At 44.4% G+C, this 16,840-nt stretch overlaps 1 protein-coding gene across 1 annotated transcript in view; it reads right to left on the bottom strand.

The window, feature by feature from the left end:
- The window catches only part of LOC102452682 (cytochrome P450 4B1-like), a 45,166-nt gene that overhangs the window by 19,512 nt on the left and 8,814 nt on the right, over positions 1-16,840 (bottom strand). Inside the window, exons 3-8 of the mRNA XM_006111447.5 lie at positions 14,055-14,099; positions 10,716-10,843; positions 7,306-7,430; positions 6,157-6,308; positions 4,541-4,647; positions 203-393 (exon numbers count right to left, since the gene is read on the bottom strand). Of these exons, the coding sequence (XP_006111509.3) occupies positions 203-393; positions 4,541-4,647; positions 6,157-6,308; positions 7,306-7,430; positions 10,716-10,843; positions 14,055-14,099 (748 nt within the window). The remainder of the gene's footprint in view (positions 1-202; positions 394-4,540; positions 4,648-6,156; positions 6,309-7,305; positions 7,431-10,715; positions 10,844-14,054; positions 14,100-16,840) is intronic.

Raw genomic sequence — 16,840 nt, 5'->3', positions numbered from 1 at the left:
CCATTTCAAAAAAAAGCGGAGGCCATGTTTATGCTAATGAAGCATGAGATAGTTAAATCCCTGCTTCATTAGCAATTTTGATGTGCCTAATCTACATCTCTCTGTCGACAGAGAGGTGAAGTCTAGACACACCCAAGAATATCTTAATTCACCAGAAATAACCCTGAAGGAAACTGTCATGAAATAAAATATGAGTTCTCACCACTCAATAGTCTCCCGGTCTCCCAGAAGCTCTCGGATCTCTTCTCGGCATTTCTGCTGGTGCTCTGGGTTCAGGGATAGACAGTATAAAGTCCAGGAGATCCCACTGGCTGTGGTATCATGACCCCCAAACATGAAAGTGTCCACCTCAGCGCGCATGTCTTCATCAGATAATCCCACTCCATTTTCATCCTAATTCGACAGGGATCAAAGGACGCTGTTAGTCCAGAGACTGACTTTGGATTCATGGCTACTGCTGCACCACCCTGCAACCGATGTTGTCCTTGGCAAATATTAAGCAGACCTACCGCCAGCCCCACTCATGCTGGAAGATTTCAAATGTTGTTTTTTCTCCATTCTCCCCCCCCCCCTCCCCCCCGGAGCTCCTGAAATCTCTTTATGACTTCAGGTCTCCTGCAATATGGTTCACGTCGAGACCTGTGCACAGGCTGGGATGGCTCATTTTCATCCACATTTTCTATGGGAAATGAGGAGTTTTCATCCAACTCTGAACTAAAAGATTTTGGCTGAGAAGAGGCACCACAGTGCTTCGTGGGAGTTGTAATTGGCACCCTTTGTCCCCATTCTCCTGGGACAGTATCCTGGGACAGGGGGTATCAGTCCTCTACTGGTGATGCAACAGCTAACAAATGGCTTTGGCCCAAGAGGCCACACCCCCTCCCTTTTCTGGGCATGCTCCTCCAATGGAGGAAGCCTATAAAAGGGACGAGTTTGGCTCAGTCCGGGCTGGCTGAGGAGCAGAGCAGATGTGTGCCACGCACTGCTGCCAAGAAGCCACCAGGACTCCAAACCATGGAGATGGACCACTCAGGGAAGCCAGTCGCCCACTGGGCCCAAAGGGGATGACACACCACAACCAGCAGAGGGACTTCCAGAGACAGAATAAGGGGTCGGAAATAGTCCAAGGGAGGCACTTGGGAATATGAACAGTGGAACACTATTCTTTTGAAGGGCTCTGAGTTAGAACTTGATGGAGTAAGGTGGATCCAGATCCCTCAGCCCTTCCTGCACTCACCATGAGGGGGTGACTCTATTGCTAGGGAAAGCATCATTTTCCAAAGTGTGCAGTCAAAACAGGCACATGCCTGGGCTAAAAATAGGAAGCACAGATGCCTCAAATGAAGAAGACAGGTTGCTCAGAAACACAAGACAGGAACTGCCAACTCAGATGAATGATGATGAAATCACGCATCAACCATCCATGCGTAAACGCACAACTGGGACAGGACCCCAAGTGGAGCTTGCGCTAGGAAATGAAGTAGCATTGTAGAAAGAATGTGTCAATCTTGACAAGCCAGATCCAGCTTGCAGGCCGTATCATGCCCACCCCTGACTTAAAGGCTGCATTTGAACGCCAGAGACCATGCCCTCTCTTTGCTTTGTAAGAAAATGGAAGAACTGCTGGGTTTCCTTGAGACACATACTCCGTTTTCAGAGGAGACCACTCAAGGGCTTCTCAGGGCTGCAAATATCAGCAATGTAACAATTAATCAACGTATCAAGTTGGTACCCTGTTTCCGTCAGCTGTTGACAACTCCGCTGAAAAGCTGAAGAAGTGTATCAGTGATTCTCAGAGTGGTCAGCCCGGAATGAAGTTCCTGAAGTGTGCAGGGAATTTTCTACCCTAAAAGAGATCCCGTAATGTCTCATGTAAAAGAGGCTTGTGTTTCAGTTCCTGGCTTCAGTGACATTTCAGCAAAGGAGTTTGCTTTGTACACCAGGAAGACTGATTTCAACAAGTCCCAGGGCATTCTGCAGTCAGGGGAAATGGATATTGACGTATTTAGGTCAATAGTAGCTACGTACTGTATCAAACACACCTGACACTAACTACGGCTACAGTGCCATTTTTTTTGTGGAAGAGGATATGCAAATTGTACTCTCCTGTAAAACTCAATTTTTGAGGAATAAGGGTCTTGCGAAAAAGGGGGCGTTTCTGACAAACAGTCCTGTCTACACTGGGCTTTTTATTGGCAAAACCTCTTCTGCAAAAAGAATCGGAAGACGGTATGCAAATGAGAGCATGATTTGCATATCCTCGTCAACACAAAAATAAGTGCAGCAACTTGCTGTATTGAAAGCAACTGAAACACTTGGTGTTCCTTTATTTCAATCTTGGAATTTAAAAATACTTTATATTAAAAAACAGTTGGATTTGTTTTATTGATGCTTTATTTCATTTTATTTTATTTTATTTTATTTTATTTTATTTTATTTTATTTTATTTACTTACTGTGCTTTGATAAATAGTATTAAAGAAGAACCCAATATAACTGCACAATAATACTGTTACACTGCACAGTACTTGAGATATTGCAGGAACTCAAAGCATTCTTTTAAGTTTTTTGTGCGTGTTTGTTTTTCACTCAGACTCTGAAAAGGTGTGAGCATCTAATTTACTTTGATAAAAATTATAAAAACTAATCTCAGTTTAACAAATCCTTACTTAACAATTTTTAGTTTTATTTAAAAAAATCACATCGCCTGCTCATTCTTTTTTGAAGAAGGAATAATAACACACAACAGTAGATTCTGTGATAAAATAGGCTATACATGCTGGATAAATACAACATGCCTGCATATGTTTCTAAAGAGGGTTCAAATAGTGTTACATTTCATTGAATGTGTAAACATATAAAGGCACTTAATTTTGTATCATTTTGATTTTTGTTCTGTGCATCATTCCCTAGAATGTAGCCAAGAAGGCCGAGGTGTTTAATGCCCTTTTTGTTTCAGTTTTCAGTCAAAAAGTGAACTGTGATGAGAAGCTTAACACAACTGATGTTAAGAACAAGGGGATAGGAGCAAATGCCAGAATATGGAAAGATCAGATTAAGGACTATTTAGGTAAGTGAGATACATTCAAGATGGCAAGGCTTGTGGATCAGAAATGGAATATGAGCTAGCTATGTGCAACAATTGTTAAAAAGACTAGTGTCACTCTAGGGTGTACTAATAAGCATGCCATATGTAAGACATAGGAGGTAATTGTTCCACTCTACACAGCAACAGTGAACAATGTTTTCTCTAATTTTTTTTCCATTCATATGCAGAATACATTTTGTTGTATGCACTGGAGGAAGGAAGGCGAAAATTTGTTCCTCTTGGTTTCTGAGGACAGGACAAGGAGTAATGGGCTTAAAGTGCAGCAGGGGAGGTTTAGATTGGACATTAGGAAAAAATTCCTAACTGTCAGGGTGGTCAAATATTGGAATAAATTGCCAAGGGAGGTGGTGGAATCTCCCTCTCTGGAGATATTTAAGAACAGGTTAGATAGACATCTGTCAGGGATGGTGTAGACGGAGCTTGATCCTGCCTTGAGGGCGGGGGGGCTGGACTCGAGGACCTCTCGAGGTCCCTTCCAGTCCTATTATTCTATGATTCTATGTGCAGATGTGCACTAGCAGCAGAAACAGGGGCTAACCCTGGTGAACTGCATCTGGACTATGGGCCACCTATTGTCCACCCATGGGTGGCAAGTGAAGCTGGGGAAGACAAGCCTGAGCCCCGCCCTTTCTGCCTGAGGCCCCGCCCCTTCAGCAACCTCCTCTCTCCTGGAGCCAAGCCCCGCCCAGCCCTAGCCTGATCCTTCCCAGGTAGCTGGGGCATGTAGGCTGTTGTGGGAAGGCAATGCCTTCCCTTGCCTACATTATCCACCGCCCATGTGCCCACCCCAGCTTTACAGTGACACCGCCTGTCACTGGGCTGGATTGCACCCCAGAATGTGACACATCCTCTCAGAAAAAAAAATGTTTGCACAAAAGAAAAAACGCCATGATCGGTTTTGAGAATGGTGGCATGAAGTTTCACTAGTTACTACCTGGTCTTGGATTCAAGGCTGAAGAAAACCAGTGACTGTCATATACAAGAAAGAAGTTGGAGCAGAGTCAATTTTGAAACAGTGATTGTCCAGATCCCACCTGGTCATCAAGTAAAAGTATCCAGTATGCACGTTCTGGTTGATAACACACAACTGGATGATCTGGCAAAAGCAGAAAGCATATGGGAATGAGATACAAACACTGGCACTTTATCTTCAGGAATAGGATAATGGACCACCCTTTGAGAGTTCCTGGACGCTGCCAAAATATGTGACTTTGAAGCCCTAGACAGCCCTAAACAAAGGGAATTGAAAGATATGGAGTCCTTAAAGAACTTATTCCAGAAATTAACCAGGGCCAGAGAAAATTCACTTTTAGCCCAGCTCAACTACAGAGCTATACCGCTAGAAAATGGAAACATCAATGTGATGTCTAACAGACTTACACACGCTTATTCACAAGACATGAGAAATAAAGCAAGGTCCCTCTGTATCTACCTTGGCACACAAGAGAATATCCAGGAAGTCCAAGTGTCTCTTCTTCTTGATCTTTTCAAGTTCTCGCTCATCTTTGAGGGATTTCTTCCTCTCCTTAATCACTTTTTCTGTTTCAGAAAAATAAAATAAAATCAATTTTTAAAAAGATAAAAAATATATATTTCAAGACTCTGGATTTTTCTGCTAGCTCTATCCAGAGTCCAGGGCCATCATTCAACATGTGAAGTCTTTTTGGCCCAATTAGCCTCCATGCTAATGATGATAGGAGTCACTCTGAGTAGGTGCCAGAGGATGTAGGGCAGAAAAGCAGAAACCTTTTTTGAAATATGGTGCATCTACACCGTGCCATCCCTTACTCCTCATAGAATAAGGTTTACAGGGATGGCAAAATAGCACGTCTGCTATATTTTGAAATAGCAGACACGTTCAAAAGACGTGAGGGAGCTATTTCGGGATACCTCTGGTATCCCAAAATAGAACTGCAGTGTAGACATACCCCATGACTCTCAATATAGTGACAAAAGCAGATGTTTGATTGGAAATCAGTGTCCAGGACTGGATCAGTATTGATAGCCCTGCTACAACGCATGGACCATGTAAACACATTCCGGCAGGACAGTACTAGAACGCCCCAAACTAGCCCACAATAAAAAGATTTGACACAAGTGATGAAGAGTGATATTTTGTCTGAAATGCCAGGAGGAAAGTCCCAGGGGAGGTAACCCACATGTCATGAAAGGCGTAAGAGGATACGGAGGGTGTGTATCCCAGATTGTTTGCCTCAGTCTATACATTTTGGGGTACCTCACCATAACTCTTTGTCTGGCCTAGAGAGTAGTGAAAAGTCCCACCACGGACTGAGCTGACACCATTGTCGGGGATATTCATGTACCAGCAGACCTGTAGGAGCTACAGACCATGCTTTGACAATCAACCTAGCTGCGTGTCTTCATCCCTTATCTTATTTTGTGATCCCAGGGGGTTCTCTCAGGGTCTGCTGGGCCAGCTATCTGTGCAGAGCCAGGGCAGCATACAGAGGGAGCACATGCATGCAGCCGAAAGGCTATCAACATTTGACCGAGCAAAACATCTGACAAGACACCACATCGGTGACATCTGACAACAATTAGAAGCTGGAGGATGGTCAGTCCTCAAATTCTGCCCACATAGGTCATGACTGGAAGGTGCCATCTGGTATCCACATAACACCTTTGATGACAGTCTTATCAAAGAAGCCACACTTGATGTGTTTATGAAGAGTGCACCTCTAACGTCCCAGAAGAGAGGTGAGGCCCATTGACAGTGCAATACATGGGAACCTTGCCCAACAATATGTCTAGATCAATAGAAGACTTTGGTCTCCGTGGGTGCGTCCACACAGCACCCGAAACTTGAAATAAGTTACGCAATTTGCGCTAAGCAAATCCTGAAATAGCATTGCAGGGTAGACATACCCCATGACTCTCAATATAGTGATAAGACGCCATTCCAGCTCTTGTGGAAGTCAACTGATAGCTTCTCGTTGGCTTCAGTAGGAGTTCGATCTTCTCTACAGGACTGCTAACCCGTCTCCCCAAGTCTCAGAAAAAGGCAGCCAGAAGGGCCTTGGGAAATACCTGTTTGGAGATGCACAATGTCACAGGCCTTCTGGAAGCGGCGTCCATCACGACTGAGCCAATAGATGAAATCAAAATGGTATGGGAGGTACCACATCCTGTATTTTAACTGAAAGGTGATTTCATAGACAGATTTGATGTAGGCGTTCTCCCTGAAAGAAAAATTATAGAGGAACTTACACAGCATAGTAAGGGCATTTAGCAAAGTATACAACTTTTCCGCCTAAGGTAGAGATGTAACAGTCATCATTCAAAGCTGCAATACCGACACCTATGTCCTGACTCAGTGGCAGCAGAATCTCCAGATTACTCTCAAATAAATGTGCTCAGTTAGAGCTGAGAGGACTGACATTTTGGTTTGAAGGTGTTTCTAAAATATTTTTTTCAAAAATTCGCTTGGGTTAAACAGAATCCAAACTTTTCAATCAAAAAAGTCCATTGTGGGTCTCTTTTAGAAGCTGATTCAACCCAGAGATGCAGCTATCCCAGGTGAGTGACTTAGTCACTGGGCTAAAATGTGTGAGAGGAAGGAGTCCAGCCTCCTGCCTTGAGGGCGGGGGGCTGGACTCGACCTCTCGAGGTCCCTTCCAGTCCTATGATTCTAAGGGCATAATAGGACTACCACCACCTCCTGCTCTTTTGTGACTGGTTGAAACTATGTGTCAAATTTGCAAATAGTTTTGAGTCGACCAAACTACTTTTTTGGGAACTAAGTTATTTGTCCAAAAAACTTTGCCCGGGTCTGTCCCGGTACTGAAATATTTGTCCAAAAAACTTTGCCCGGGTCTATCCCAGTACTGAAATACTTGTCCAGAAAACTGTGGCATATCCCAGTACTGAAATATTTGTCCAGAAAACTTTGCCTGGGTCTATGCCGGTACTGAAATACTTGTCCAGAAAACCGTGTTCAGGTCTATCCCGGTACTGAAATATTTGTCCAGAAAACTTTGTCCAGATTTATCCCAGTACTGAAATATTTGTCCAGAAAACTTTGTCCAGATCTATCCCAGTACTGAAATATTTGTCCAGAAAACTTTGTCTAGGTCTATCCCAGTACTGAAATATTTGTCCAGAAAACTTTGTCCAGATCTATCCTAGTACTGAAATATTTGTCCAGAAAACTTTGTCAGGTCTACCCCTTGTACTGACCTGTCAGTCTGGCAGTTGCTCTCATGACTAAAAGCACATTTCAAGATGCTGTCGAGAGTCATCAAGCTGACATGTTCAAAGAGCTCCACCGATGTCTCCTGGGTAGCCAGCTTTTCCCATTTGTCCTAATGCAGGAAGTAGATGGAAACGAGATGGGACAGAAATGCTTTGCTAGGCGCTAGAGCGACAAAGTGAATGAGGTAATAGCTTTCATTGGACCAACTGCCATTGGTGAGAGAGGCAAGTCTGCAAGCTGACATGGAGCTGTTAATAGACCTAACACCAGGGGAAAGTGGGTTATTGACCCCTCAGGCGGATGATCGGTGGAATGATGGCATTTCTGCTTCTGACTGTGTAGGCTAACTCATTAGCCTGTTTCCAGTACATATTTTTGGATCTGTAGTTTTGCCATTCAACCTCCCCCTGCCCACCCCGTTGTCCCTATTACATGTGCATTTACCTTCTGCAGATTTAAAACTTAAACTATCCCTGTGAAATGTGGAAGAGGGAGATCCCGTTGCTCTGTTAATCAAATATGAGCAAAGCTAACTTGATGTAGCATGAAGTGGAAGGGTTTATAGTCAAAATATAAATGAGATCTGTATTTGTACCTGATACATAGTGGGGAGGGCAGAATTATTTCTCTCTTTCCCATCTCTAATACAAATCAAATGTATGGATTATTCAACTACAGCCTCTTTAGACTTCAAATTCCTTGGCATTCAGCTCAGGGGTGGTGCAATTGTAACCATCACCAGGTGGATTTGAACCTGGGATCTCTAAAGCGGAGTACAGGAGCCTCTACCCTCTGAGCTAAAAGCCAGCTGGCTTCCAGCCCATGCTATAGAGGTCTCTTGGGCTTAGCAGTAGCTGTGGTCTAAGTGCCACTGCATGGTAACCACACTAGGGCTATGTCTACACTCGTGGCTTCTTGCACGAGTAATATGCAAATGAGGCTAAGCGTGGAATATCGCCGAGCCTCATTTGCATACCTAATGAGCCACCATTTTTTTCAGAAGAGGCTCTTGTGCAAGGAGCGTCTACACTGCCCCTTCTTGCGCAAGAAAAACCCTCTTGCGCAACGCCGTTCTTCCTGAAAAGTAATAGGTGTAACGGCATTGCGCAAGAGGGTAGACATAGCCTAGCTGTGTGGGTTACGCAATGGCATGTTCACCCCACACCAGAAAGGAAGGGGTTAAAAGCAGCCTGCTGTGCAAGAAGCAGCCAATCAGAAAGAGGCTGCACAAAGCAGCCAATCAGGACTCAGCAAGCTCACATAAAAGGTGCGACAAGGCCAGAGACAGTCCACTGCTTCAGAGTGCCCAAGGAGAGACGATTGTGTTCCTGTTGGAAGGTAGCATTGTGACCAGAGCAGGTGTTGAGGAGGAATAGCTCAGTGGTGTGAGGCCTGCTAAACCCAGTGTAGTGAGCTCAATTCTTGAGGGGGCCGTTTAGGGATCTGGGGCAAATCTGTCAGGGAGGGTGCTTGGTCCTGCTGTGAGGGCAGTGAACTGGACTAAATGACCTCTCAAGGTCCCTTCCAGCTCTATGAGTTAGGTATATCTCCATATATTTAGTTGTTACCAGGGAACATCTGGCTGGATGTTGGCTCGTGGTCCGGTGAAGAAGGTGCTGGGACCACAGGGAAGTGGTCCAAAGAAGCTGTATTGATGGGGGAGTTAAGAAAAGGCAGCAGGAGGCTTCTATTGACAAAGTTTCTAGGCTGGACTTGATACATTCTCAAGGTCCCTTCCAGTTCTAGTGTTCTATGATCCTCTCTCCCACCGGGTGTGGGAAAAACAGGATAGCCTGCATTGCCCTCAACATGCCATAACACTTGCCTCTCTGTATGAAAAGAATGACTATAATCCAATCTGATGCTTCAGGGCTTCCGTCATTTGCCTGCAGGGGTCAGGAAGGAATGTTTTTTCCAGACACGCAATTGGCCAGATGGATATTGGGGGTTTTCCCACATAACTCAGCGGTAGTGTAGACGCAGGTATAGTTTTGTCGACAAAAGTCCACTTTTGTCGACAAAACTCTGTAGTATAGACACACCCCAAATGCAGTTAATGGGTAGCAGGTTTAAAACTAATAAAAGAAAGTTCTTCTTCACACAGGCTGTGTCTAGACTACATGGCTCCATCGATGGAGCCATGTAGATTAGACAGATAGGCAAAGGCAAATGAAGCTGTGATTTAAATGATCGCGGCTTCATTTAAATTTACATGGCTGCCGCGCTGAGCCGACAAACAGCTGATCAGCTGTTTGTCAGCTCAGCATGCTAGTCTGGACGCTCCCCTGCCGACATCAAAACCCTTTGTCGGCAGCCCCGTTATTCCTTGTGGGATGAGGTTTACCGGGGCTGCCGACAAAGGGCTTTGATGTTGGCAGGGGAGCATCCAGACTAGCGCGCTGAGCCGACAAACAGCTGGTCAGCTGTTTGTCGGCTCAGCGCGGCAGCCATGTAAATTTAAATGAAGCCGCGATCATTTAAATTGCGGCTTCATTTGCCTTTGCTAAAAAAACAAATCTACATGGCTCTGTCGACGGAGCCATGTAGTTTAGACGTACCCACAGTGTGCAGTCAACCTGTGGAACTCCTTGCTAGAGGAGGCTGTGAAAGCTAGGACTATAACAGAGTTTAAAGAGAAGCTAGTTAATTTCATGCAGATTAGGTCCATAAAAGGCTATTAGCCAGGGGATGAAATGGTGTCTCTGGCCTCTGTTTGTCAAAGGCTGGAGAAGGATGGCAGGAGACAAATTGCTTGATCATTGTCTTCAGTCTACACTCTCTGGAGCACCTGGTGCTGGCCACTGTCGGCAGACAGGATACTGGACTAGATGGACCTTTGGTCTGACCCAGTACGGACTTTCTTATGTTCTTTTGATTCATATTCATTTGCAGCCTGGATCCAGTGTACCCTGCTAATCCCGGGTCTGGTTTGACCTCCAGAACCGAAGCTGCTGTAAATTGCTCTCAACTACAACATACCCTGAGGAACAAATTGCAGCAGGGGACAGAGGGAGAACAGATGCCTTGTGCAAAACTCCTCTGATCACCCTCCTAGCCATGCTGGGGTTTAAAACGTTTATGCTGGGGGAATGCTGAAGGGCTCGCTATGCTAGCTCACCAGTGGTTTACGCTTGTTCAAAGTGAGTGCAAAGACCATATAAAGCGTTACCTCTGGTGTGAGTGAGTGGAGAATTCTGACCCAGGTGGCATCTTGTTGCATGTGTGTAAATGACTTCATAGCATTCAAGACAGCCGTGAATCAGCCCTTAGAAATCTTTCAAATAGGACAAGAGAGTCCAAGACAACAGCGAAAAAGCGCAAGAGAGGTTTTGCCTTTAGCATAAACGTCAGAAAACAGAGTAAAGGGGATGACGATAGGACTGGCGGTTCCTACCAACATCACTTGAGCCGATTTGGTGATCAATGAGACGTAAGATTTCAAAACCCCATAGTGAAATCCAGGCGTTAGCAGTTTGCGATGCTGGTGCCACTTTTGTCCTTGTAAGGTCAGTAATCCTTTTCCTGGAGGAACACAGGCAACAGAGAGCAGTTCATTTTGGCCACTGGAGAAGGGAGCTGCTGAGGAAACTGTTGTGTTTGGGGCAGAGGGGTGGAATTGGGGCTTTTTCAACATTGTTTGCAAATCAATTCAAAATCTTTTGCTTGTTTTAAGGAAAAAACGGAACTGAAAATGAAAACTGTTTGCTTTTCTAAAATCATTTTGGGGTTTCAGGGAGTTAGTGATTCCCTCGCACGTGTTCCCCCTTTTTTCCATGAAAAAGTGGGGAGTTATTGCATTGCAAAACTGGGAGAAGAAGGGGAATCATCAAACCCCCTAAACGTAACCAAAAAAAAAAGAGAGAGAGAGAGTAGGTTTTTGGTTTTGAAAAATGAAACACTTTTTGGTTTTCAGGGGATTGTCAAAAATTCCGAAAATGTCTTGAAAAGCCCCACGTTTATTTAACTTAATTTAAATTTAAACTTCCACCTAATTGAAGTTCATTTAACAAGGACATTTTCTCCTAAAAAATGTTCCATATAAAAAAATGCAGAACATACAATCAGATCATTTCTGCACACACCCACTGCCTTCGCCTCAAGGAATTTGGGTCTGGGATCAATTGAATTACTATTTACACAGTTCAAGTTTGAGGAAGCCGTGCAGCTGGTATTTCTGGCTCGACTGGAAGAAAGTGCTTATATCTAATGAGGTCGTTTCTTCTTGCAAAATCTCCGGCCTGGCTTTTTTCCTAAATTCAAGAGGTTCAGAGAAGCAGCTTCTCCAAAACAAACTTTAGCATCCCCTTACCTGCACCCCCAATAGCTACATTTTATCCAGTTTGCTGGTACCAAGGTAACTACTTTACAAAATCTTATTTCATATGAATATTTATCTCTAAGGTGGAAATTAACTGGGTTTACCCATCATTACCCTATAACAAGCTTTCCCCGCATTCCTGGTACCATTCACTTACTGTGAGACTGTAATTACCCTCTTGGCAATAGAAAGCAGAGAGACCGGAGGGGAGCAGGAATATTCCTTCAGGGTGAGGACAAAGCCTGGGAAAGGTGAGTCAGCTAAGACACACAATTGGAAAAAGCTCCTGTGTGTGACCTTGACACAAGGGCAGGAACTGGGCATCTGGGCGATGCTGATTGTTACAAAGAACTGAGGAAGGGATTGGGGGGGAAAAGTCCTGAGAAAAGGCAGGAAGGAGTCCAAGGAAGCTGGAGCGAGGTGTCTGAGGGAGCAGATCTTGGCTGCTTATGCCAAGGTCCCTGGACAGGAGCCCAGTGTAGATGCTAGAACTGGGTTCTCCTATTTGTCCCTGACATAAGGGGATAAGGATTAAAAGCCTGGGAGAAGAGTGAGAGGACCTTCGGGATGAGATTTGGGTCTGAGGACCAGACAAAAGGACCATAAACTTCAATTTGCTGGAGTTTGTCACCTTGGAAGGGATGTGACCACACCCTGACTTGGCTGGACGGCCGAGTCACAAGCAAAGGAAATTGCTGCTACATCTCAGCCAGCCATAGTGATGGTGCCTGCAGTGAATCAGCTATTCTGCAAGCCCTGGTCAACACTATGACTTTATTTCAAAATACCCCCCCTTCTCCAAGTCAAATTTATAAGCGAAGTATCCACCACTGTGTCTAGACTACACCCCTCTGTCAGCAGAGGGATGTAAATGAAGCTCTTTGAAAGTGCAAATGACGTAGGGATTTAAATATCCCATGCTTTATCTGCATAATTGTGTAATGGCGTGCTTTCGAAAAAACGCCATTTCAAAAGTAAAACTGCAGTCTAGATGAAAACAGGGCACTTTTTTGAAAGATCCTGTAAACCATGAGGTCTTACTTTTTCAAAAGAGCTCCATTACTCAATTATGCAAATGAAGCACGGGATATTTAAATCCCCGCTTCATTTGCACTTTTGAAGTGCTTTATTTACATCCCTGTGCTGACAGTGGGGGGTAGTCTAGACCACAGACCACATGACCAAGCTTGTTATTTCAAAATAACGGGCTGCAGAATTCAAAATCTGTACTCCTGCTTTTCATCAGGAGTCATGCTCATTCTGAAATAGTTATTTTGAAATAACAGCAGCGTGGACGTGCCGGTGAAGCTATTTCGAAATAACGACTCCCCAGAGCCATTCAGACCTATCACTCCCCAGTGCTTCCTGGGGTCTGAGTCTGAAACACATCCACATTAATGGACTGATTTCAAGGCTTTCCCATAGGCTTTGTCTTCCACACTGGCATGAATTTCCGGAAATGCTTAAAACAGAATAGTTTTCATTATAAGTATTTCCGGAAAAAGAGCGTCTACACTGGCAGGCTGCTTTTCTGGAAAAGCCCTTTTTCTGGAAAAGCGTCTGTGGCCAATGTAGATTCGCTTTTCCGGAAAAGAGCCCCGATCGTCATTTCCGCGATCGGGGCTTTTTTCCGGAAAAGACTACTGGGCTGTCTACACTGGCTCTTTTCCGGAACAGTGTTCCAGAATAAGGACTTATGCCCGAGCAGGAGCAGAATAGTTTTTCCGGAATAGCAGCTGATTTTGTACAGTTCAACGTCGTTGCTTTTCCGGAAATTCAAGGGGCCAGTGTAGACAGCTCGCAGCTTATTCCGGAAAAGCGGCTGATTTTCTGGAATAAGTGGCCCAGTGTAGACACAGCCATAGTGTGTACACTCTAGTTCGAATGTGTTAAATTGGGAGTTATTAAGTCGAATTTACTAATTTTGAAGTAGTTTCTTCATGTGGACGTGGCCCAAGTGCCTCCAAATATTTGTCATGTTTCATATACCATATATCTTTTAAAATGGAAATGAATCCAATAACACAAGTATTTAAATATCACAGATTACATAGACTCTTCAGGCAGGCATGAAACATACTACTTAGATGGAGAGCCAAAGGCGGGTAGGGACAAATTTGGGCATGTTGTGACTCCACTAATTTGAACAACTTCATCTAATCTACTACTCTGTGTTTATATGGTGCTGGCCCAATGGGGCCCTATGTTTGGTTGGCCCTGCCTTACGCACTACTGTAATTAACATGAGTAGTAATAATAAGGGATGGAGTTGCCCCGGGAGATTTTGTGTATCAAAACAAACTAAAAGAATCTTGCTTTGCAATCACAGAAACACAAGGATTGATTCTCAGCGGGTGTATATCAGAATAGCTTCTCCATATCAATAGTGATGGCTAAAAGCATGAATATACGTACCGATCCATGGAAGAACGTAGCGATAGACAACATTATCCTTGGGTTCTGTAAGATTGTGATAGGGAGAGAGAAGAACAGTTTTGTGTTAGTGATTTGAGCTGCACTAATTGACGACATTGGTCATTCGTAGTCCAAGACAGCCTGTCTACAGACCTGTTGTGATGGATGTGGAGTTGCTAGTAAACTCTGGGGCTGTGTCTACACTGGGCCACTTATTCCGGAAAATCAGCCGCTTTTCCGGAAAAAGCTGCGAGCTGTCTACACTGGCCCTTGAATTTCCGGAAAAGCAATGACGCTCTACTGTACAAAATCAGCCGCTATTCCGGAAAAGCTACGCTGCTCCCGCTCGGGCATAAGTCCTTATTCCGGAACACTGTTCCGGAAAAGGGCCAGTGTAGACAGCCCAGTAGTCTTTTCCGGAAAAAAAGCCCCGATCGCGAAAATGACGATCAGGGCTCTTTTCCGGAAAAGCGCGTCTACATTGGCCACAGATGCTTTTCCGGAAAAAGGGCTTTTCCGGAAAAGCAGCCTGCCAATGTAGACGCTCTTTTTCCGGAAATACTTATAATGAAAACTATTCTGTTTTAAGCATTTCCGGAAATTCATGCCAGTGTAGACACAGCCCTGGGTTTGTCTAGAACGGTGATCAAAGCTGTTCCTAGCATGCCATGAACTAACTATCCATCTGGATGGTGCAACCATGCATTAAAACCTCCCTAGCACACATTGAACTGTTCTGCACTAAGAAACTTTTTAATGTCAATTTCCAGCCAACTTGAGACGAGCCCTTAGAATACTACATAGAATCCTAGAACACTAGAACTGGAAGGGACCTCGAGAGGTCATCGAGTCCAGTCCCCTGCCCACATGGCAGGACCAAGCACCGTCTAGACCAGGTGTGTCCAAACTTTTTTCAAAGAGGGCCAGATTTGATTAAATGAACATTCGTGAGGGCCGACCATTTTGCCTGACGTTCTTTGAACCATTAAAATTAAATGCAAATTAACTATTTTATGCAAAGGTTATTGCAAACGGCATACTTTTCATTTCGTCACATGGATGACAAATCTAAACAGGTGTTAAATCACTCTGCCTTTCATATCTGAAGGCCAGATGAAAAAAAAAATCCAGGAAGCTGAAATATATGTCAGGAACATTGTAAAGTACATTACATATTATTGGTAATAAAGGTTGTCTGTCAACTTTTAAGTTAAAAAAATATGAACAGGAACATAACACCAAGTATACATGTTGTGTCCAAATATATTTATAACTGATTTAGACCAACTGACATTAACTGAGATTTTACAATGTATTCATCTCAATACATATGGATTCGTTGGGGGCCATAAAAGATAGATATTGCCAAATTACCTGTGGGGCCATATTAAACCGGAACACGGGCCGCAATTGGCCCGCGGGCCGGATTTTGGACATGCCTGGTCTAGACCATCCCTGATAGATGTCTGTCTAACCTGCTCTTAAACATCTCCAGAGATGGGGATTCCACAACTTCCCTAGGCAATTTATTCCAGTGTTAACTACCATGACAGTTAGGAAGTTTTTCCAACCTAAACCTCCCTTGCTGCAATTTAAGCCCATTGCTTCTTGTTCTATCCTCAGAGGCCAAGGAGAACAAGTTTTCTCCCTCCTCCTTGTGACACCCTTTTAGATACCTGAAAACGGCTCTCATGTCCCCCCTCAGTCTTCTCTTTTCTAAACTAAACAAGCCCAGTTCTTTCAGCCTTCCCTCACAGCTCATGTTCTCTAGACCTTTCATCATTCTTGTTGCTCTTCTCTGGACTCTCTCCAATTTCTCCACACCTTTCTTGAAATGTGGTGCCCATAACTGGACACAATACTCCAGCTGAGGCCTAATCAGCGCAGAGTAGAGCAGAAGAATGACTTCTCGTCTCTTGCTCACAACGCTCCTGTTAACTCATTCCAGAAACTTGTTTGCTTTTTTTGCAACATATGTTTGTCTGGGCATTATTTGGGGGAACTATCCAGGAAGACAGACAGTAACCTAGAGAAGAGCTCACTAACAAACACTTGTTACTAGTAACTGTGATATGCTAGCTCCATTTCCCAGGACTAAATCAGCCTGGGAAGTGGGAAATTGGCTTAGCTTCTGATGGTTAAGAGGAAAATTTGCACACACATCCCTCCCCCCCACAATCTTAGGCTGCCTATAGCACCTCCCAAAGCAAGGAGAGTGTTTAAGTAAGATGAACGTATGTATAGGCCTTTTATTGTCTTACAAACTTTTCCCCTTGCCATGCTGTATTTCTCCTACTCAGTTTAAGAAGGTTGTTTTAGATCTTCTAGTTGCTGCTGGTCTCTAGATCCCAGAGGGAAGCATGCTAGATACCCAGCTTAGTGTTATCATAGAATCATAGAATAATAGGACTGGAAGGGACCTCGAGAGGTCATCGAGTCCAGCCCCCCCGCCCTCAAGGCAGAACCAAGCATAGTTACACCTTAGTATTCTGGTCTAGAGCTGAAGGCTTGAAGCCACCTGTAAGGGGTTCCCCCTAGAAAAGGGGACAGAGGTGCGACCTCCATCATGCCGTACACAGAGACAGTAATGTTGCTCCCACTCTGTGCTTTGTCTCTGGGATATGCAAATAGCCAGGGGATGGCATATCTGCTATATATGTGAGAGGGTTCGTCTGCCCGGGCAGCTCTCTGTCTGTGTGTCTGTCTGTTTGTTCAAGAACGCCTACTAAAACGGTAAGCGCTAGGGCCACCAAATTTGGTGCAGAGCTTCCTCATCTCCTAACTTC

This window comes from Pelodiscus sinensis, chromosome 9 (genome assembly GCF_052426305.1).
Source record: "Pelodiscus sinensis isolate ZL-2025 chromosome 9, ASM5242630v1, whole genome shotgun sequence".
Lineage (NCBI taxonomy): Eukaryota > Metazoa > Chordata > Testudines > Trionychidae > Pelodiscus > Pelodiscus sinensis.
The sequence above is the reverse complement of the archived record's forward strand: the minus strand, read 5'-3'. Positions and strand labels throughout refer to the sequence as shown.